We start from the raw sequence: 23,337 nt of genomic DNA on the forward strand, positions 1-23,337 counted from the left end.
GAGTTAGTTCTTTAGTAAGGAGGAATACTACAGTAATTGCTGTATCATCACACTGGTCTAATCACACTCTTTAAGGTCGTTAAAGGCATGATAGCTTTTCATGTTGTACGAAATAGCATTTTACATTACCTACAATCTGTTACCAGCATTGAATCTCAACAAATATATTAAAGAACCTGACGATCCGAGTTATAGTAATCTGACAATACAATCATCAAACATACTGCTTCAATTCTTGCACCTCTAAATACGAGTTCGACGAAGAGCATAATTAGAAATCAAACTTCTTAAAAAATATATATTTGACCTACAGCTTAGGGCATAGGTCATTCGTCAAAGATTCATAACATGTGGGACAATGGGTTGGAAGGGAATATGTTACATTTGAAAACAATTCTCTACTTTTTGAGTTTGCTGCCATCTATTGAGTGAAGCCTTACACAAAATATTAAGTGTCTGCTGCCCTCTATGTTGCAACAGAAAGAGGAAAAATAAATCTACACTAGTGTATACAGACACAACAAGTGACTGACATTACATATTATGACAACCACTGCTTAACAGAATTCAAACAATTTTCCGCTGGATGTTAACTGCTCTTGTTCTAAATCTAAAACTACGCCCTCCCTCCCTCCCTCAGAAGAACAGTACATTCAACCGACAAAGTCACTGAAGCTTAAGTGCAGGTGCATCGCTTCATCAAAGTTGATACGAAGAATATAAAAATCTATCATTTAAAATTTCAAAAAGCTCTTTATTTCACATAATCACAAATTGAACCTCTTTCTGTGGCTCCAAATACATCTTAAAATATATGATTAAATTCAAAAGTCATTCAATCTATTTAGATAAAATATGCAAATTTATGCAAATTCATGCAGCTTGATTTAAATGTTTAAAATAATATATCTGCGTTTGGCAAATTCCCAAGTTTTATACAGCTTTGCTTTATGCTTTGGTACAATTACGCTGATCAGACATGCTTAAAAAAAAAAAAAACATTCAAGAAAAGACTTTTCATAATATTTAGCATTGACAATTTTTAATTATTTTTTAAAAATTAACATTTTCCTGATAAAATAGTAAATCGGGATGAGTTGGCAATTCAAAACAAATATGTAACTGGATTTTTTTTTTTTCAATATTTGGCACGTTAATGGATGAAGTTATGTTTTTGATGAACACAAAACTAAAATGCACTGTTCTCTCAGCAATGTGATCTTAGGATTTAAACAATGTGATTGTTTTCCCCACTGATTAAAATTTAACAAATGCTTGATAAGTTCAACTCCTTCCATATTTCATATTTATATATACCAAATGTATGTATATATATTTATATAAACAAATAGATAGATAATAATAACATTGTTCAAATAGACACATGAGGTTATAAACGTATCAATCATAGCCATTCAATGAAAGTTCCCTTTTTTCAGTTGTAGCACCTCTCTGGCGGGATTTGAACCTGCAACCTGTAGTTACCAGGGAAGTATCATACCATTACACCACAGAGATCTATAGGTATACGTATAGACTTAACTCTGTGGTCTAACGGTTTCGAGTACTGCTATTATTATTTATCTATCTGTTAACATATATATACATCTGTACATACATATTATACAAATAAGCATGCATCTTTACTTTGGCATTCTGATTAACAAACTATCTATTTGGTTTATCTTCTCCCAAAAGGAGGCTTGCTTTAAAAACCACAAAGGGTACCAGCATTGTTCTTATTATATAAACATATTCCGTCTCCTTACATTAACTTGAATGTTTCTAACCATTCTACCCTGCTGAAATGCTTAAGTTAATGAGAAACGTGATGTGAAGTACAGTAAATGAAATAAATAATAATAGGAAAATAAAGAAAAAAAAACAGGGGGCAAGACAATTCCCTTCCTAAAGGATCTGCATGCCCCCAAAAAGGATAACGCACTGAATGGAGGGACTGAGTGAAAGATATTACCTGGAAAATGATTTCATTTTATATAACATAAGCACTTCCCTTCACAACTTTTGCTTTTCCTCGGCACTCCTGTCCAACTTTTCTGTTTTTGTCGAAAGATTGAAAATAAATAAAATAAAATAAAAATAAAACAAGCTGGCCCCTTCATGACAAGCAGAAATATTTTTGGTTTCAAATTCGCTGAAAATTTAGGAAAAAATACATCATGCAACATAATACATTTTTAAATGTTAACGACTCGCAAAACTTTTTGTCACTTGGCTATATACCACCATCACTTGAACTTCAAAAATCTTACAACTTCTGTTTGCTTGAATCTAGCTTGTGAAAAGCCTCAGTTTTCAAACAGTGTTTTTAGCGGTCACCTAATCAAAATCTGTATATATTTCTTAATTCTCATGCTTCTTGGCAACAAACAACATCGCTGATTTTATAAATCAGTAGCAAGATCATCTGAAAACTCCTTCACACAGCCAATGAATGAAAGGCAAAATGTCTCCTTCACTTGCTAACAGGACACATTAATAATGCAGCATTGATCCAAAAGGGATCCGATCAATGATGTCACAATCATCACATGAAGTAATCCACAGGTACAAAACAACGAGACAACGACTCTGAAAACCAGAGTTTATCAAAGACTTGTTGAATTCCTTCAAAAGACCTTGATGCAGTTATTCTACAGATTTCGCCACAATGTTCAGCACTAGTACAACAGTTCGCAGGAGTCACCAGGTGAGCCACTCTTCTACGTGAGAAAAATAAAGGTGATTCCAAGTTGTTAACCAGTGTTTTACAAATACTTTTTTTGGTCATTCATTCTTTCACTTTTATTCATCAAAACATCCACAAAAGCGGTTACAGGTTGTGGCCTGAAGGCCAAATTGTACGCGAGCCTTACAATTTCAATAAAATTATTAAAAATTTATGATATACATTGTCACTGTATATATACATGGTGACTGCTTTGTTATATTATCGAGCTTCTGCACGTGTTCACAAATACTTTGTTTCTACACCCACTTTCCATACTTTATCTCATTCCAACTCATTCATCTTTGGAATAAACTTCCATTACATTTTACCTGCTTCTTATACTATTTAACTTTTTAAACATAATATCAATCGTTTTAATCCTACTCTCTCTTTCTGAATTTTCGTTTGCCAGGATTCGTCATATGTTTTACCTTTTCTGGGCATCACATATTTTTTTTTTAAATGCAGCAATATCTTTGAAGATATCAATTATTATCAAAGAAAAATATATTTGTTTTAAGTATATTCACATGTTTTCCGAGGGAAAAGATGAAAGTTGCATTGGATGGATAAAACCTGGCTGGCCATTTGTCTAGAGATATCCGACTTCAGGACTGGTCATGCTCAGTGTGAGCTTGAGCAAGTCATAATAAAAAAAATATTCAAGCTGCCAATTTAGTCTAATTCATTGAATGAAAATTTCAAATTTCAAATACACATACCCCAGATGGTGAAGAAAAGACAGAATTTGGTGTCAACTGCATTCCTGTAGAACTGCAATAATCATCAAATACCTGAAATTAAAGGGGGAAAAAAATGTCAATTGAATAATTTAAATCTTCAGAACAAAATTATTTGTCCCAAGTTTATATCAGATGGAGCTACTTCTGTTCAGTGTCTTTTGGCAGGAACTTCACTGTGGACGTCAGTTAACTTAAATACTTTACTTACACTGCTAAGTTGAGAGGATTCGTAACCGGTGCTCCCTGAATCAGTTGAATGCCTATGCATTGCTTCCCCAGGCACTCTCGTATTTCTCGCCTCCTGTCAAAGAGAAAAATATATATACAGTACAACCATAATATATTCACATAATATATCTAAAATTCTAATGTACGCACAAAATCTACTGTTTTATCAAAGTGCGAACACCGGTACAATTTCGCCACGTTAAATTACCCTTTGGCCTGGTTAAATTTAAGCCTATACACATCACATGTCTTAAGCTTCATTATGAGGTTTAAGCCGGGCACTCGCTGTGTCGTATGACAGCCGTACAACAAATCCAATTCTGCTCCCTTTGAGCGCTAGCCCATGCAATTCCGTCTGATGAACATGGGTGGTCGTCTAAACGGATTGTCATTAAAAACAATCTGTTGCGTGCACGTCGTCGCTTTGCATTCTTTAAAGACCCTCGTCGGTTGACAACCGTTAGGAGCAGTGAATGCCCAGCTTCACAGAGTGGAATTGTTTATAGTCACCAGAAGAGAAAGCAAGCATCTTAAGCTACGTACACCGGTTCTTTGGGGGTTTTTTTTGTTTTCTTTACCAAACAGATTTCAATATACATGTATGTTTTTAAAAAAACAGTTTATTTTAACAATTAATTTTTTCTATTTATTTCATTTGCAATTAACAGCGAGTAATTTGCTGATTACAGGATAGACAATGCTTTATACGCCAAGTCTCTTTAGGCGGCTTAGGGAGTGAAGTTGTTTTTTAGTTGTGAGAAAAATTCCTGCTATCACAGGAATTCAACTCAGGACCATGGAATTTGAAAACAAATATCTAATTACTAAGCAAATACAACTTTTTACCAACAAAAACGCATGAGGTATAACTGATGATGAACCCTAGAATTAGCAAATAATAAAGAATATTTGCAGTACACCACATGGCTACACTTTTCAGGACTATCTTATGACATGTTCTGCAACTACTCATTATTAATATTCTTTTTTAAGTTATGATCTTACCATTTCTTGGTTCAAAGCATTGGCTTGCATATCATTTTCACAATACATCATTCCTTGGTTGATGTAGCCATTACCATCCATTCCTTGATTATTAGGTGTTTGGAGTTGTTTTTGAATCATGCTGTACATCATCGCATCTTTTGCAGTCATTTGTTCATTTCCAAGGAAAACTTGTTGATTCTGTCCATCCTTTACGTTCCTAGCCATTACTGTTGGTAAGTTATTTCCCTTGTGCTCAATATTGTTACCAGACAATGACAGCATTTCCAGAATTTCTTGCTGACTTCTGGCAGGATATGTTCCTCCCATTACCTGGTTGTCAGAATACATCAAACTTTGATTCGCAATATTTCCCATTCCTTGATACGCAACATTTGGAATACTTCGGTTTTCTGGATTTGGAATTCCTTGATTCCTAGCATTTACCATGCCCATTTGATTTGCAGTGCCCAGAATTCCTTGATTACAGGCATTCATTAAGCCTGGATGATGATTCTCAGAGTTTGGAATTCCTTGATTACTGGCACTCATCATGCCTGGATGACTTCCAGTGTTTGTAATTCCATGATTCCTGGCATTAATTATTCTTTGATAATTAGCAGTGGCTGGAATTCCTTGAGTACTGGAAATCATCATTTCTTGATGATCACCCATATTTGAAATCCCTTGATTCCTGGCATTCACAATGCCTTGATGACTTCCAGTGTCTGCAATTCCCTGGTTCATGACATTCATCATTCCATGTTGATTCCCAGTGCCTAACATTCCTTGAGACCTGGCATTTATCAATCCTTGGTGGTTTCCGAAGTCATGACTTTGTTGATCCCTAGCATTCATCATTCCTTGTTGAGTCCCAATCATATTTCTTGTGGGTACCATTCTTTGGTTCTGTACAATCCCAGTACCATGATTAATCATTCTCTGATTTCCTGTCATCATCATTCCTTGATTTCCACCATTGATCATCATTCCTGGATTTCCATCATTCATCATGTGCTGATACCCAGAATTCAACTCCCGCATATTTCTTTGGTTTTCATTACCCATAATTCCCATACCATTTACAAATTGATTGTTATTAGGAATCTGATTAATTCCACAACTGTTTAGTTCATGACTTCCAGGAGCTATTCCATATTGGTTTCCGACATTCATTCTGCTTTGGTTCCCAACATTTGTCATGTTTTGACCTCCACAAATCATTGTCATTTGGTTTTCCATAGCTGAAACTCCATTCTTTGGTTGGAAAAAACCACTATTTTCTCCAACTGTCCCAAAGACCTGTTGATTGTTCATAGGAACTACAGGAGGAATTCCATGGTATTGTGCAGATTGCATTAATCTTCCTTGTTCTGTTAACTGGTTTGTTTGAATGTTGTGTAGAGATGAGGGAATTGCTTGTTGAGCAGGAGTAGCCAACTGTGAACCATTTGGCAAATATTCAACTGTATGTGTTCGTTCACGTTTCATATCACTTGTACCGCTTAGCAGATTAGAGTGGTGATGGACGTTGTGCGTCGGTTTCGTGAGCATATCGTGCAGCTTTGATGTAGTTGCTACTCCAGTCTTCTGAACACAATTGACACCTGGAAGCAAGTTTGACTCACCTGGATGCTGTAAAGAGTTCTCAACCATTGGACATTGTTCAAAGTTCACATTATTTGATAAACTGTTATTTGGGAAGGACAAATGATTCTTTTGGTTCATACTTCCAGTTTCCATCGCCGTTTGAAACATCATCATATCTTTTGAAACAAAACTTTGATTGGGACCCTGCATACATGAAACCGTAGTACTAGTTTTAGGCACATCAGCATTTGAAAATTGGCAACTTTGATCCACTTGGCATGAGAGAGGCTCCTGAGTTGGAATTTCTGTTAGCCTTTCGAGAGGCATTATAGTTTCGTTAAACGTCGGGATAGTGTCTTGGCCAAACACAACCTCAGAACTTCCAGTGATCCCCACCGGATCAGCTCCCATTTGTTGGCAAGGAGTCAAGTCAGTGATCATAGGTGCAGCATGCATCATATCAGAGCGGGTATACTCAACATTAAACTGATCGGGGATTTTTAATTTTTGTATCTGATTAGCACATCTTGTTATCTGTGTCTGCATGATAGTGTTTTGCACTCCATCTGGACCCACAAATGACTTTATTGTATCAACTCGGTTAGCAGTCATTCCAGGACGCATAACTGACTCTGGCATCATACTCTTTGGCGGTCTTGAGCCAAGTCCATTTCGCGGCTGCATACCACCATTCAGGGGCTGCTTGGCAGCATTGGGTGGCCCCGCACCCTTCGGCGGTGGTCCCATCGCACCAAAATCTATGGGAGGTCCACCTTCCTTCCCAAACTGTGGCTTAAATCCACTTTTGATATACTCGATGATTTCTGAAATAGAAGACATAACTATAAGTTATATATATATGTTTATTATTTGGTACTGGGTTATGGGAAATAAAGGTCTGTACACAAATACCTTTGATTTGCCCTATAGTGGTATAACATGACATCATAATGCCTATATAAAGCTCAATCCACACTATCAAATATTATGCGACAAATTAGTGTTAATTGCCCATATATGGGCATGATGGTGTCATCTCCCATCCATATTTAGGCATATCATACCCATATTTGGGCATACCATAGGTATTTGTCATATAAAAACTGGAAATGTGGACAGGGCATAAAATCATTATAATTCAGATATACAGAACTATATTTGTTTCTAACTCTAAATGCAACTCTAGGTAAGGATTTATAAGAAAGATCTTATAATAACATAGCGCCTTTGAGATTTTGCGCGTAACAAACAGAAGCGTCAATCTTCTGTAAAAAGAAGCATAATAGGTAATTGTTTTTGAAAGGGCGTCCTAGCTGTTTCCATGGCTGTTATAGAATTTGCACCCAGAAATTGTGAGATACACTTTCTTAGTTAAAAGATTTGTTATGTCGAAGTTGAAAAGTAATTGTAATTGCAAGAGCGCGCCCTACACTGCGTTGATACAGAATTTGCACGCAGAAATCACAGAGAACGCTATCTATTCATACTACATAAATTTCCAAACAATAAAAAATTTCCTAAAATTAACACATTATAATATAATGTGATAACCTGTTTAATTTTCCTGCATGTAATCATGTTCGATCACCAACCAACATTTTTTAACATTATTATAATCTGTGTATAGCTTATTACTTTCTTTTCTCTGATGTCGATAAGTATGCACACAAATTTTTTACAGTAAGGATGTACAGTATACTAAAGAGACATATAATTACTTCAGTAGCGGTGATGATAGTGGATCATAACCTTTTTTCTCGCGCTAGGGATGAGGGTAAACAGAAACCACAGGTCATTTTTTCACTTCGAAACCAAAAGCAAACTTCTACTGTGGACAATATTTAGTTTCCGAAAAAACAATGCTCCTTTCTTAATTTGATACTTTTTCCACCATTGCTGTAATGTAAATGGAATGTATGTGGAAGTGGAGAATGTTTTCAAGGAGAACCATCTAATTTATAGCTACAATGACTTCAATTTGAACTTGTTGTTGAAACAAATTGTTAGTAAGTGCTTTGTTTATGCAAATGTCTCAATTTTTTTACATAAAATTGACCTAGTTAATAACAGAGACAGTATTGGTATTGGTTGGCGTGAGTCAGTATATTGCCTGCTTGCATGTATTTTGTGTTCATTTGAAGGCCTCAATAAAAATAAAAACTTAAATGTGTAATGTAACATCCATATAAGAGAAAAAAAGACATCACAGAGGCCCAACATATTTAGAATAGACCTCATGTGCGTATGCTCAAAGGAGTGGAGCTTAACTTTCACTGTGGTACCAGTGTTCCTTCACAGCCTGCCTATAAGTTTTACTGACTTTAGTAAGGTTTTGTTTCTTTTTACTATTTAAGAAATTCTCAAAAAGTAATTTTAACATTAAGCACACCTGTGTAAAAATTCTCTAGTGCGAGTCAGATATTGCAAATGAATTGAAATAAAATTTACAGAACACGACTTGCAACATTGCATGGGTTTATTGTAGATTTACAGGTACTTACCTCTAGGCATTGGTGGGTATGGGTTATTCATATCATACAGAGGTGACTGGATGTTCTTGAAGGGAAACTTGAAGGGATTTTCCCTTTGCTTGTGATGTTGTTCTCCTTCTTGATCACTAAAACAAAAAAGCAAATACAAAGAGTGCAATATGGCTACATTCATTGATTGATATTAACACAATATATATATATATATATATATATATATATATATATATATATTAGCGCCCTCTATGTAAAAATCACAAAAAGTTATTATAATATGTTATTATTTTTATAAATTGTAGTGGTCAGTATGGCTTCGTTAAGAGAAATCACTTTTTAATGACATATTCACTTCATTTTTATGGATTTTATGGTATAATCGGCCTATAAATTTTTATTAAAAAAATATTATGAATTTATATGTATCATTTAAATTGAATGTAATAATAATAAAAATTTGTAATAATCATCTCAATTCATTTTACTATGCCATGATGATTTAATAAAATATACCAGAATATATGTACACTGGAAGATCTCTACTTTTTATTTAATGTGTTCAGAATCTGAGGGCAATTGATGCTAAAAGCACCGAGTGCAATCTACAGGTAGTTCCCATTTCCCTCATTCTCTGGCCAGTTAGCATTCATTGTATCTTACCTCATTGGTCTGTGAGTGGACACCAAGTAATCTGGTTGGTCATTCTTGTAAATTACTCTGGGTTTTACTTGCACCCACATCCATTTGCCAGTCTTTCGATACAGCCGGAAGTAACAGTAGCCTGTTTCACCTTTGCGGAGTACTATTAAAGCAAACATAAACATTAATAACTGGCATGGTATATAGATTGTAGTTTAAATTAATTCTACTATTGATATGTACACTACCGTACTCTCGCAAATAAGCGCCTGCGTGCTTAAAATATTTTTTGGCACTTTTTGAGGGGTGCTTATTCAAACGGAGCGCTTATTTAAACGGGGCGCTTATTCGCGCAAGTACGGTAATTACAAAATGAAGTTAAAAACTGAACAAATATCTTAGAATCTTAATAACAAAATAAAATGCATACAATTTTAATGACAAATATATGGTTGGACACCAATATATACTAATTTTATGTTTTATACTGTAATCACCTTCAAGTATCACAATTTCATCTTTAGGAATTTCCACAACCCTTAATATTGAAATTCAGAACGGGTTGATTGGTTAAGTGGTAAGGCAGGGGCTGACAACACTAAGACCCTCATTGCCTATGGTTCAGTTGGCAGAAGTCTTCTGTAGATATTCAAACTTACTTGGTTAATATACTTTCCGATCATTGCATTTTACTTTGAATCGTTTTGTATATGAGTTTGGCACTTACCCAATGAAATGCCTAAACATACTAGGCTAACCTGTTTTAGGCTAATCATATTTGAATTTTAGTAGGCTAGATTTAGTGCTAGGAGTCAGGTTTTTAAGCTTGGGTTGGATTTTATAGATATTTATTCCATCAGTTATATTTTTGATCTTTTGAAATTCAGAACGGGTTGATTGGTTAAGTGGTAAGGCAGGGGCTGACAACACTAAGACCCTCATTGCCTCAGTTGGCAGAAGTCTTCTGTAGATATTCAAACTTACTTGGTTAGTATACTTTCCTATCATTGCATTTTACTTTGAATCGTTTTGTATATGAGTTTGGCACTCACCCAATGAAATGCCTAAACATACTAGGCTAGCCTGTTTTAGGCTAATCATATTTGAATTTTAGTAGGCTAGATTTAGTGCTAGGAGTCAGGTTTTTAAGCTTGGGTTGGATTTTATAGATTTATTCCATCAGTTATAAGTTTGATCTGTAGATTCCACTACCAACTTGAGGGTAGCAAATATTTTGTATGGAAATTGGTTAACACATTTATTATTACATATACTATGATGTAGGTATGTGAGTGATTGTAAACACCAAAGATTAACAAATTATAATGAATACTCTTAATGGTTTTTGTCTATCACTGTTGCCCTTTCTCTGAAGCATAAAAATATGTCATGTTTTTTTGGTTTTTTTTCGGGTACTGAATAACAATATTATGCACAGAGCCCAACCTACATTGATGTAAATGCTATGTGACAGGTGATGATGTTGTAAACAAAGCAGAGATTTTCAACAGGAAATAAGCATCATTGCTTCTGTTTCTACCCTTCACAAAATGTCACATGTTATGCAAGGCACAACATGTGTGACATCATCTAGTTCATCTGGATAATGCCTCACAACATCCTTGTTTTTCTGGTAAATTGCAAAAAAAATCAAGGATTTCAAATTTGCAGATGGTTAATATTTTGTTCTTCATGTCATTTTGATATCTAATAATTTATTTTTATTTGAACAATGATTGTGAAGCTAACTCTACCAACTCCACGGAGCTTAGCTGATTAGCGCCCTCAGTATAATACAGCATGCAAACATTTAACGTTAATAACTGGCATGGAATTTAGATTGCAGTAAAAATTAACTACTAATTCATATGTAAACTAATTATAAAATAAAGTTAAAAACGGAACAAATTTTTAAGAATCTTAATAACAAAATGAAATGCATACAATTTTTATGTTGTTTGCTGATGGTATTTAAAACAAAACAACAATAATAATCTGAATATTTACCGGTATATACTGTAGCACATCATTATTATTATTATCATTATTTTCATTATTATTCTTATGAAGGTGCTTAAGGCATCCACAAGTACTTCAAAATGTATGTTGAATTTATTCATAGCAGGGGCCTGGCAAAGTTTACAAGCAGAAAAGAATAATTTGTGGCTAGAGGAAGTTCAAGGAACTTGAAAGGCAGGTTTAGTGAGGTTCTGGGTTCGGTGAGTGTTAACTTCCAGTATCAGATGACCACTTTATGGATTGACTGAGTTGATAAAATGGAAATGAGGTATGATGAATTGGTGTTTTGGTGGCACTTTTAAAATCATTACCAAAGTATATACTGTACATTAAGGTACAGTAGAACCTCGATTAAGGAGACACAATCAGCACCAAAATAATGCCCCCTTAATAAGGGTGTCCCCTGAATATGGGTGTCACCTGAATATGGGTGTCCCAAAGAGGCAGTTTTACTTCATATCAAAATAGTGATGGTAATGATGTCACACTGGGCATTGAGCTTTCCATTCAAATTGTGATGTGTAATGGATGCTAGTCACATCGTCTGGGCACAAGCAGATCTAGGGGAAAAGCTTGTGTCCTTTTGCAAAACATTGCATCTACACTAAAGTATCTGTCCACAGTAAACATGGGTACCTGGTAGGATGTGGATGGTCTGGAATGAATCTAGCTAGTGCAGAATTATCACAAATACTCCTCAGGGAGCAGAGAACGTTGCAAATTATGCATGGTTTGTCTCTGTGTATTCAATCACCATGACAAACAAGAAAGTGCAGAGAGACTTTAATATGCACTACACAGGCCCAACTAACATTAACCTATCATAACTTGATATACCACATTTTAAGGACATCGTTTTCACAGGAAAAACATAAACTTGCACAACCTTCAACTTATTCACCAGCTTCCTAACACCCTACATTTCCTGAAGTTTCCCGAAGGAATAAATACTTGGCTACACTCTCTAACAATGTTAAAACCAAAACGTTTAAGCAAGGAATACTATATGCAACATAAGGTATTTTATTATGTCGCATAAAAATTACTAACTGCATTTAAAAAATAAAGTTTGGCTCTGTAATTTATTAATAATAATAATTTAATAATAATAATAATTTAAAGCACCAAATTAAAAAAAAGCCTCAAAGCACTGAAGATTATATTTATAAATGATTTTATTATTATTACTATTATTATTATTATTATTATTATTATTATTATTATTTAAAATATAGTTGAAAAACAACATTATGTCCACTCTCCTACTTGACACATATTGTTGTGCTCCTCCATGGTTATACTTACAGTTGCTATGTATATCTGACAAGTAAATCAAGTCCTCATAGTGTATGTAATGGTATCCCGGTAACTGGATAAGTTCCATTTCACTGTAACCTAAAACCTCAACACCCCTAAAAATAGATGAACAAAATTCACAAATCATTAATAGATTAACTAATTAATCAATTGTTCAATAGATTAGTCAACAATCAAACACTTATTTATTGCTATTAGTATAAAAACAATAATATCGTAGTTCCTTTGTTATAAGGCCACCCAATACTTTGTCGAATTTCATGCGCCAATGCTCTTAAAAAATTACATGCTAATGTATTGCTTATAATATAACAACTTGTGATTCATATTTCCATATTGCTAAATAAATCAAAATCTTATGATCATTGTCTCAGCTCTTTCACTTTGTGGAACATATTCAATAAACACAATTTTAATTCATTGCTAAATTGTTAATGGCTGAGTTACTATAAAAACATTATCAAAAGATACTTTGTCAATTAGAGGAACTGATCTGATTTTCAATTATCCCAGCATTAAAAGCCTGTTCACTTACATCTTGTCAGCAGCCAATGGCTTAAAAGACAAATCATGTTTTGTACGAAATATTGTATTTCGAATATGTATTTCCACAATGGAATACTGTTCGACGGGGCAGGCAAGTGCAAACAGAGCCAGTTCCGGTGGGTCTTTGTCGATGGGAATGCCGTCTTTTCCGCGTACCCGCTGACCGTGTAGTGGCCGCAGTTTCCCCGAAAACTTGAGTTTCTGATCAAAATATAAAATGTAGAGTTTAAATTTCCAGAATATTGTTTTAGATGGCAAGTCTGACAAACAGGAAATAGAGGTCATGCTGTTGACCTCTTACAGAAACGATAACACAATAGCAACATGGAATCCATCATCATCACAATCTGGATTTGCCATAGAGAAGCCACATCTGTATGATTTCAGTGGTCTTCAATAAAAATTAAATGTAAAAGTCTGAAAAAACCACCTACATTTTAGACTAAATTTTGTAAAATTTCATTTCTTTTGTATTACTTCATTTTTATCAAACAGTCAAGTAAGTTACAATGTTCCCTATTAGTCCTTGGGAGTGAAGTCTGTTTTGAGCCACTAACATTTGAATTTTCTGGTTTCCATGGTATATTATAGCCTGATTTCTAAAAAAAAAAAAATCCAATTTTTTGAATAATACCTGCTTCCAAACTGTATAATACTACACTAAATTTTTTGTCATATCATCTTAAAAATTGCCGACGATAATCTTGGAATTCACTACAAAGATATGTCATAAATATATAAAAATTTTCATCACAATCACTTCATTACCAGAAACCCAGATGACTCATCCAACAGGCATCGGAAACGACATTCAAAGGACCGTACGATATTATCACCGAAATCTGCAAAAAAAAAAAAATTAAATTAATTTTATAAAACAGTGTAAAAATAAATAACTATAGAAGTAGTAATAATAATAATACACATTTTTTATGACTTAAAAAAAATGTTTTTGATTCTGTTTCAAGTGTTCAATTATTGCATTCAAAAATGATTTAAAATTACAGGAGTTAAATCTAAAAAGCCATTCTTTTGGGAATTTCTGACTTATCAATTATATATTTGTCAGTTTGAATAGAAACAAAATTCAATGTCATGGTCCTATTCAAGACAGGCCATGTGTTTGAACTGATTTACAACAACATTGAATTAAAGTTTACATTGGATCAAAATCTTGCAGTTATACTCATGACTCATTTCTATATAAATGACTCATCATCAGTTCCAACAGGCTTAATTATTGTCATCCATATGGAATAATTATATAAGTGAGCCTGCACTATTGTATCAGTAGCTGTAGGATATAAATGTTTATATTCCCAACAGCTGCATGCCATAAACATTAAAAAAAACATTCACTGGAACAAAATGCTTGTACCTGTATTTATTCATATATTTATGGATAATAAATTTTTACTATTACAGCCCAAGAAAAAATAATTCTGTACATTACCATATAAATGACAGGTTGATATAATTAACATTATATTTTGAAACTAAATAATTACATTTTTTTATATAGTTTTTTTGAGGATTATTTCAAAACAATATTCAAAATTTATCCATCAAAATATTAAAAGGAGGGAAAAAAATTGTCATTTTCTTTATGTTTTAAAGATTTGGCATCTCATTCAATTGCACAAGACGCTACCGTGGTTTTGAGTGGCTGGCTGTAATTCTTGACTCATGCCTTCGGACTCTTCGTCGATGGGATCCACGCTCATCTGCTGTTGAAATGCCAACCGATCATCTTTGTGGATCAACTCATACACGCACTGATGCATGACGTCAGCCTAAATGGAGGGGAAAAAGGAACTTAACTGGCTGAAAGTCATTCATTTCAAATAATATTAACAATTTAAATTATGTACAAACTTTGTTTATAACTTAAGTCAAATGTTTCCAATTCTTTATCTCATTTTTTGGCCAGCCTTAATTTTGGAAGGTTTACATTTAGTAGAACCAAGTCTCCTTGGATAAACACCTAAAACTGGACGTACATTGTACGTATCTATCTCATATGCATTTTAAAGAACTCATTTTCCATAGAGTAGTAGGAGGTTACCCCAATGATACAGTATGGTTCATTTCAGTCCCTGTCATTGTGGATGATATGAAAGTGATGCTACTAAACACCTCTTTACGGTCATTGCAGTAGTTGCACATCATGCTAATACGCAATTCAGAACAATGACACTGCGAGGAGAGTTATTCTCCTACCCTATCATCAACCCTCTATATCAAACTCGCATTCATAATCCCACACCAGTCTCACAATAATATGAAAGTATGTACCTGTATTATATCTCCAATTTGTAATTTGGTTTATCAACTGTAAAAAATTCTAGGTTTTCAATATTTGATTTGCTTTCCATGATAATTATAGTACACATTATTTTTTATAAATAAAAAAAAATTGTTTTGTAATTTGTATTTCAAATGGTCAAAAGTCAAATCAAATCCACTCGTGCTGAGTTGTAGACAACTCGTGGAGACCTAAAGATAAGTTAATAAAAACTTGGCTTATTGCTCAGAAACACAATGGTACACCCGGAATCGGAATAAATCTATCAATATACAGTACGGTAACTGTAATGATTTTCCAATAATAGTACAGTATAATGCATATCATAACCCATCAGCAGCTATTAGCGGATTTGGACAAAAGAAACATGTCTACTTATAAATTATGCATGCTGTTGACAACAGGGAAATGTCCCACGTGATCTCAATTATTCATCAATGTATATATGATTTTTATCAAAGTGTGTTCCTCTAGTCGCCAGTATGATATCAAGTTATCTGTAGGTCTTGGCCATTCACATGATACTATTTAAGATTATAACTTGACAATATTTGTTTATAACAAAATTATTTTTAGGAGATATATATTTTTTTTGTTATTGTCAAATGAAAGCTTATGGAAAATACAGTATACAAAGTGAACTATAAATCAACTAGTTAAAATCTTTCATGTTTATTAGACTTGTGAATTGTTAGTTTAAGTGGAACTTAGACAGATTAGCTTAGCTATTTCCTAAGTCATTTTTGTATGCATTGCTGTACAATCTACAGTATGTAGTATTGATATGCGATGGTACACAATAGATGCAAAAAAAATGAGCTTGATAATGCTTGCACTATCCGTATTTAGTGGCTTTTTTATGCATGTTTGAATTTAATAATGTCAAGGGAAGTGGATGAATGGGTTGAATTGATTTAAAGCCCCATTCCTGGCAAAATTTCACTTAAAAAAGAATTTTTTTTAGAAACCAGAGCCTTGCAGGTGTCAACGTTCCTATGCATGATACATGAGTTAAAAAGTATATATACATATGTATGTATATATACACATATATACACACGCATATATATACGTATATATATACGTATATACATGTGTATATATATACACGTAAATATATATACGTATACACGCATATATATGTATACACGCGCATGTATATATATACGTATATACGTGTGTATATATATATATATATATATATACACACGTGTATATACATATATATACATGTTTATACATATATATATAAATAATATATATATACATAATATATATATAATATATATATATATACAGTCTTTATGGCCCAAAATAGTGATTTTAGACCACATTGGTAATGTAATTCGACAGGCAAATTACAGTAATATTTTTAGCAAATTTCTTTGAAAAAATTTCGTAGGCATCGGGCTTAGGCCTAGCTAGGTATACAGTAATTTCATTTTACAGTAGTTTGGAACGATATCAGGAGTGGGGGTGGTGACAATGCCCTACTAGGACTGCAATTTATTTGAAGCTACCTTGGGTCCGATCGTCCACACCAGTTAGGCCCAATCGTCTGTCACCCAAAGTTTTCATTACGATGATCAAGAACGTATACTATCTAGGCCCTAGGCTAGGCTTAGATTGTTGCCGTCACTCTGCTACGTATACTAATACCAAGCGACCCACGCGGTGCATTCTTAAATTTTACACACATTATTAAAATGTATTAGACGATCACAATAACACAATATCACTGACTGAACGATATACCACCCTCGCATCGCAGTAACTACTGTACTGAACTAGGCCTAGCTTTCAGGCTTCATGTTTTTGTGGAAAGTTAGACAGTCGTTGTGTACACGACAGTCAGCTGCCTTTATATCCTCACTTGTCTTCAATTTGCATTCAAACGGTACATTGCTGCATAGCCAACTGTCGGAAATATAGTACCTTCATATGACTACTCATCATAGAGCTATGCTACTCATACAACAGAAAAAACGTCGCATGGAGTTAGTGAAATAAAACACAAAAGAAAAAGAAGAGTGATTACAATAGTTCCTATTACATTGCATGCATAGGAACTAAAAATGCATATGCATTACCCAAATTATTATAAACCATGAAAAAATATTGGCATAAATTTTACTTTTATGCAAAAGGATAAAAAAATAAGAAATATTATTTCTCATAGGAGATTACCATTTTTTCTAGGACTTCTTCATTACTAGGCAAATTCAGAGGTTGTAGATCGCATCTGCTGGGATGCTCTTGCATTTGTGTGTATTTTATACAATCAATAAAGTTCGCCCTCTCTAATGAGATTAATTTTTGTACTTCGCATCTCGAACACTGCGGTCGATCGAGTAAGCTTGAGATATGTTTGTTTAATTGTCAAAATCTCGGTCAGAATCATTTTTTTAACAAATTTGAAATAATTCCAATTAAATATTATATTATACAAGTGTCAATATTAGCAACGGAAAATATCATGTCAGCCGTTTTTATGCCTGATAACAGAACCTAAATCGAGGTAAAGGCTAGGCGCCTTTTCTGGCGCCTACTATATTATTTTTTCAAAGACCTATCGCAAAATCAAACCTAAAAAATTCATCCGCATTTATTTTTTGTGTGGAACACAATAAAAAAAAAATTCAAATTCCAGTCTTATTTTACATTTTCTTTATGTTTAGGAATGTCCAAATTCAATTTCATATTATATTTATAAATCTTTATAACATATAGAAAAATCAGATTTTTCTTAACTGAAATTTTGCTGGGAATGGGGGCTTTAATTAACATGGCCACATTGTTCACCTAATACTATCTTATCCTATTCTACTCTATTCTATGCATCAAGCACCAAGTGCACATTTTAGTGTTTCAAATATATTTTCATCATCATGAATAATTATTATTCTGAACAATTACATAATTATAGGAAATCACTAATTTCTTGTATAGGTTTTCTGGACTGTATTTTTGTTTATATTGTATTTGATAGGATTTTTTTTACTACAATCACTTTCTCTTAATTTCCTTTATACCCAAAAACAGGAATTTACCAATTACCGAGTAGAAATATTCTTTCAAAATTAATATAATATTTTGTTAAACAACCCTGCTGTGTTCATTAAATTGAATACTATGAATTACCTTCTGCTACAGTGAAAAGGTGTGTCATTTATGGCCATTGGAATTATAAATGTCCCAGAGGCATTTTTGGTGGAAAAAATTCAAAAAATAAACTGTTGGGTTACATCCATGGTTATATAGTATAGAGATAATATTTGGTGCTGGAGGCAATTTTCATAGTCAGAGGCACAAACATTTTTTTCCAGACCTGGGGGCAGTGCAGCTGGTGGAGGGGCCCATATAAGGATATGGAAGTCATGTAGGAGAGCCCAAGCAATGTTGAGCGGCATGGCCCAGGTGTGGATCTGGCTATGACATTTTTATGTATTTAGACAAACTTAGAAAACTAGAGTAGCTGTCTAAAATGGATGACATTTTTCATAACTCCCAGGTTTCCACCAGGCACTTTTCCGTCTGTCTCCCTCTCCTCTAGGACCCACTAATTTCATTTCTGAAATCAGTGCTAGTTTCCCCTCCCCCACCCCCAGTCCCTACTAAGGCCTAATTGTGGCAATATTCAAGTACTTTCTGTTTGCCTCACACCGAAAGCAACTGTGCATCGTATGTAGGCAAAGCTGACAATGTTTGGAGATGGAAGGACAACTGTGAAGTCTTGTCAGCCATGTAGCAAGCACAACAAACTTGATAAACACACAGAAATCCAGAGCATCACTCAATTTACAATGGGGTACAACTGTGAAGTTTTGTCAGTAACAGAAGTTTTTCATGCTGCTATCGAAGAATGGTAAATTTTTTTCCCTTTGGACATACGAAGACCCCAAACTATTCCTGGCCCCTAACTATTCCTGGTCCAAAAAAAATACAAAAAGAAAAGTAAAGAAAAACTTCCATGACCAAGTCCTTACTAACAAAACTACTTTGCAATTGTTTTTTTACTAATTGATCAGAGTTTTGAATTTTTAAAATTCTTGGTCACTGTTGTTAATTTCTACTTAAAAGTACTACTGAAAATATTGTAAAACAACCTTTTAGGACGAAATTCCTTCGCATCATTTTATGATTCTCCTTAATGTTTTTTGTCTGAATGCTCTTTGTAAGCAATCTTCTAAATTGTTTTGTGTACACCAAATTTTATATTTTGTAATTTTGAAATCTCTTTTTTGAAATTTCAGATTGTTGATACTTCATTGAATGTAGGTCATTTTATAGTGTGGACAGTCAACAATAAGAAACTTCGATGAGTGAGGGTGCCAGACACACAAGAATTATTTACACTATTCCATGGAGATGACACAGGCTGGGAGAAGAAGTACAACTGACGGTTTCGTCAGTCACAATGCAACGAACAATCACATGAATGTGACGGATACACAGGAAATACACGGGCAAATCCAGAAAAGCTGGCAAAGGACCGACGAGAGAAAACTGAGGTGCTGTGTCAGTCACCACTCATCCAACAAGAAGCCATCATAAATTTATGACAGTTGTATGGCAATTATGGGCCAAGCACCATCCAGTCTGCATTAGGCTAGTGCTTATGTAAATGCTAAAGCAGATGAAGTATTACTCAGCAGCTGCGATAGTGCACTTGAAGCATAAAAGAGTGATGGGTGGAAACACAGCACCAGGCCTAAATGCCAAGTAGGAAATACCTGTTTGAATGTGTTTTTCAATAATACCTGCCAAAATCTTAGTTGCCTGCCTAGTCATATCTATGAATGAGGTTTTGCCAAACAGCAGGCCTGTCCAATGATGACAAAACTGACAGGGGTATGGGGTTCAAAGGAGGCCTCACTAAATTGCAAATCTGACCTGCTCAGAGAAGCTAATAGAGACATTTTAACTAGGGCCTTTAATAAAATAAACAGGCTTAGCCTGTGGTAAAAGAGGGTTATGGGTACAACCAGGAGTTAAACAAATAGCCAGCCTACATATCCAAAAAAACAAAGGCTAACCATGATGAGGTTCAATTTGGGTAGAAGCATAACAAAGAGAAGGTCTATCTTGTGATGACAAGTAAACGGTGCTGCACCGAACTGCCGAACTATCCAGTGATAACAAGTTAATAGAAAAATGAAGCTCAACTTTAGCCTTACAAGAATAGCAACGTTAACTAACAGGTGGGTAGGGTACAGAACCTGCACAGGCCTATTGAGTAAATAAAAGCAAACCACAAACGGATAGGCCTACCCATCCTGTAGTTTGCTTCAACCATGAAAAAGCACATCTGACCTGCAAACAAAAGCGGATACCGGAGCCATCTAGACAGTTATGTCAATTACTAAATTTAGCACAGCGATTGGGGCAGAAGGAAGACAGCAACAATGAGGACAAATATCAGGTACCATGCTCATCAGACTTCAGTTTATACAGTACTTCAACATCCTACACAAAATTAACTAAATTCCTAATAACCAGTAGGTTGTGCAAAAAGATGGTGATCCATTCCATCCAAATCATTAAATTGTTAAGGTTTATTAATTAGGGAAACATATATAATCTGAGTAGTAGTAGTCACGGTGGGATGTTGTGAGGGGTACTCATCATCAATCATTTGCGGCTGATCTAACATGATAGATCCACCATACAGTATAGATCTCAACAGTCTTGCACTTGCATGAGGGGATAATACTTGAAACGATGATGATGATGATGATAATGATGATCTTGATGATGTTGATGATCATGATGCTGATGACAATGATGATGACAATGATGATGATGATGATGTTGATGATGATGATGATGATGACGGTGACGGTGACGGATAGATGGTACAATTTTATCTGAAATGCCATCTAACCTAATACAGAAATAATGTGGTATAATTCTTATACGAATAGATTCACTTTCAGTGGATTAGTATCGGTATCCTCTACATCGTTCTCTATATTTCTAGAATTATACAAAGATAAATAGACCTTCCCACAGCCAAGAACATGTAGATTCTAAATACTACCATACTCAAAATTATAATGCATTTTCGCTCATCCATACTTCCAACTAAATCTTTTGTTCGTGTTTCTCATCTCCCTCAATAAGATTTGACAGGTTAACAAAACTGGGTTTAGGAAATTTTGCTTGTATTATTATCATTCTGAAGGTTTAAGGAGCTTTGTATACTAAATATAAATTATTTGTTTGTAATTTTAAATAGAAAAGTTGAGATATCGAATAGGATCCTCAAAATGAATAAGAAGTAAATACTGTAAAGCTTGAGATATGCCCACTCCCTAATGTTTGAATATTTTACATGCAAAATGATCCACCCAATGTAAGCCTACTTATAACTTGAGGTTAAGATTCACACACAATTCTACAATTTGAAATTCTTTTGTTTTTATGCTTTTTCTACATCTTTCAGTTTAAATTTTAATAAAGCAAGCATTAATTGGTACCTTTTTTAAATCAACCTTAAACATACTTAGGAAACTGGCTTTCATTGAAACATGTATTATGTGTGTGCAATTTAATAATATTGAACTTAAATATTCTTATATACTTTCTTTTATATTTGTTCTATTATATATTGAATTGTATTATCCAAATGATGTATTTTCATTTGTAAATAAAATTGAATGCTAGCTGTATCAAGTATTACATCATAGTACAGATACTTACCTCTTGAAATCCAAGATATTCTCGGATTGTTGTTGAGACATAGAAAATCTGACCATCTTGTTGCACCACAATGACAAAACCATTCAGAGCCTACAAAGAGAAAAAACATCAAAACATATTCATAAATTATGAAGAGTTATTAAAGTACTAAGTAAAAGGTTAATTCAATTGCTTTTATGTTGAACATAATTTATAATGAGCCAAACCTGCAACATATTATCAATTTAAATTAAAGTGTTACAGCAAGCATACAGCATATAGACACAAATAGTAGTACTGTACATACAGTACCAGCAAAAATAAACTGTGTATAGGCCTATCATCTACCATAACATAACATCTACATTATTATTTTTTTTAAATTTTTTTTATGGAAATTGCTATATACACGGCTAAGAGCTACTCATGGTATAGGCTAGATAAAAAAGTAACAAAAGCAAAACAAAAGAAAAAAGATCTCAAGCAAACTTTAGAGAACGACATCAGAGTGGAAAAGATGAAGATTCAATTATAATATTAACAAGATGAAGATTCAATTATTTATATTACAATATTAACATATTGAACAATCAACACTTTAAAACGCCACTCAGAGTGTTGATACATTATAAGACAAATCTTCATGAACTCAACCTTATAAAGCCGCAATCGCACTGGATTTAAAATAGGGAAATTTTTACCGAGACTGTGGGTAACATTCCAATGGGTAAACTTCCTGTCGTTCGCACTGGGATTTATCGACGTGGTTAGTTTTACCACAGGCCATGGTGAAACTAACCATTCGTACAGATTCAACTAAATCGTGACGTTGACGCTCACGTACGACAGATCGTAACAAGATAAACCGCCGGGTTCTCCTTCTTGTTGTGACTGTTTCTTTGGACTAGGCCCACATCATGTTGTATTTGTTGATAATCGCGATGAATTGTCTCACCAAGACCTAGCACATTTATTAATGCTCCATATAAATCGGCCATTGAAACAAACCGAGTAAACAAGTGAAAAAAATTACAAAATTACTCAAAATCAAGACACTAGCAAACACGC

At 34.1% G+C, this 23,337-nt stretch overlaps 1 protein-coding gene across 1 annotated transcript in view; it reads right to left on the minus strand.

The window, feature by feature from the left end:
• Nucleotides 1–405: 405 nt before the first annotated feature.
• LOC117119765 overlaps nucleotides 406–23,337 on the minus strand; it is a 27,970-nt gene continuing 5,038 nt past the window's right edge. The window contains exons 3-13 of the mRNA XM_033264647.1: nucleotides 22,291–22,380; nucleotides 14,935–15,076; nucleotides 14,052–14,125; nucleotides 13,273–13,484; nucleotides 12,726–12,832; nucleotides 9,423–9,564; nucleotides 8,778–8,893; nucleotides 4,708–7,100; nucleotides 3,683–3,775; nucleotides 3,454–3,525; nucleotides 406–2,723 (exon numbers count right to left, since the gene is read on the minus strand). Of these exons, the coding sequence (XP_033120538.1) occupies nucleotides 2,682–2,723; nucleotides 3,454–3,525; nucleotides 3,683–3,775; nucleotides 4,708–7,100; nucleotides 8,778–8,893; nucleotides 9,423–9,564; nucleotides 12,726–12,832; nucleotides 13,273–13,484; nucleotides 14,052–14,125; nucleotides 14,935–15,076; nucleotides 22,291–22,380 (3,483 nt within the window). The 3' untranslated portion in view covers nucleotides 406–2,681. The remainder of the gene's footprint in view (nucleotides 2,724–3,453; nucleotides 3,526–3,682; nucleotides 3,776–4,707; nucleotides 7,101–8,777; nucleotides 8,894–9,422; nucleotides 9,565–12,725; nucleotides 12,833–13,272; nucleotides 13,485–14,051; nucleotides 14,126–14,934; nucleotides 15,077–22,290; nucleotides 22,381–23,337) is intronic.

The sequence above is a fragment of the Anneissia japonica genome, unplaced genomic scaffold (genome assembly GCF_011630105.1).
Source record: "Anneissia japonica isolate Jap-2015-1 unplaced genomic scaffold, ASM1163010v1 scaffold11151_len745516_cov174, whole genome shotgun sequence".
In the NCBI taxonomy this organism is placed as follows: Eukaryota; Metazoa; Echinodermata; class Crinoidea; order Comatulida; family Comatulidae; genus Anneissia; species Anneissia japonica.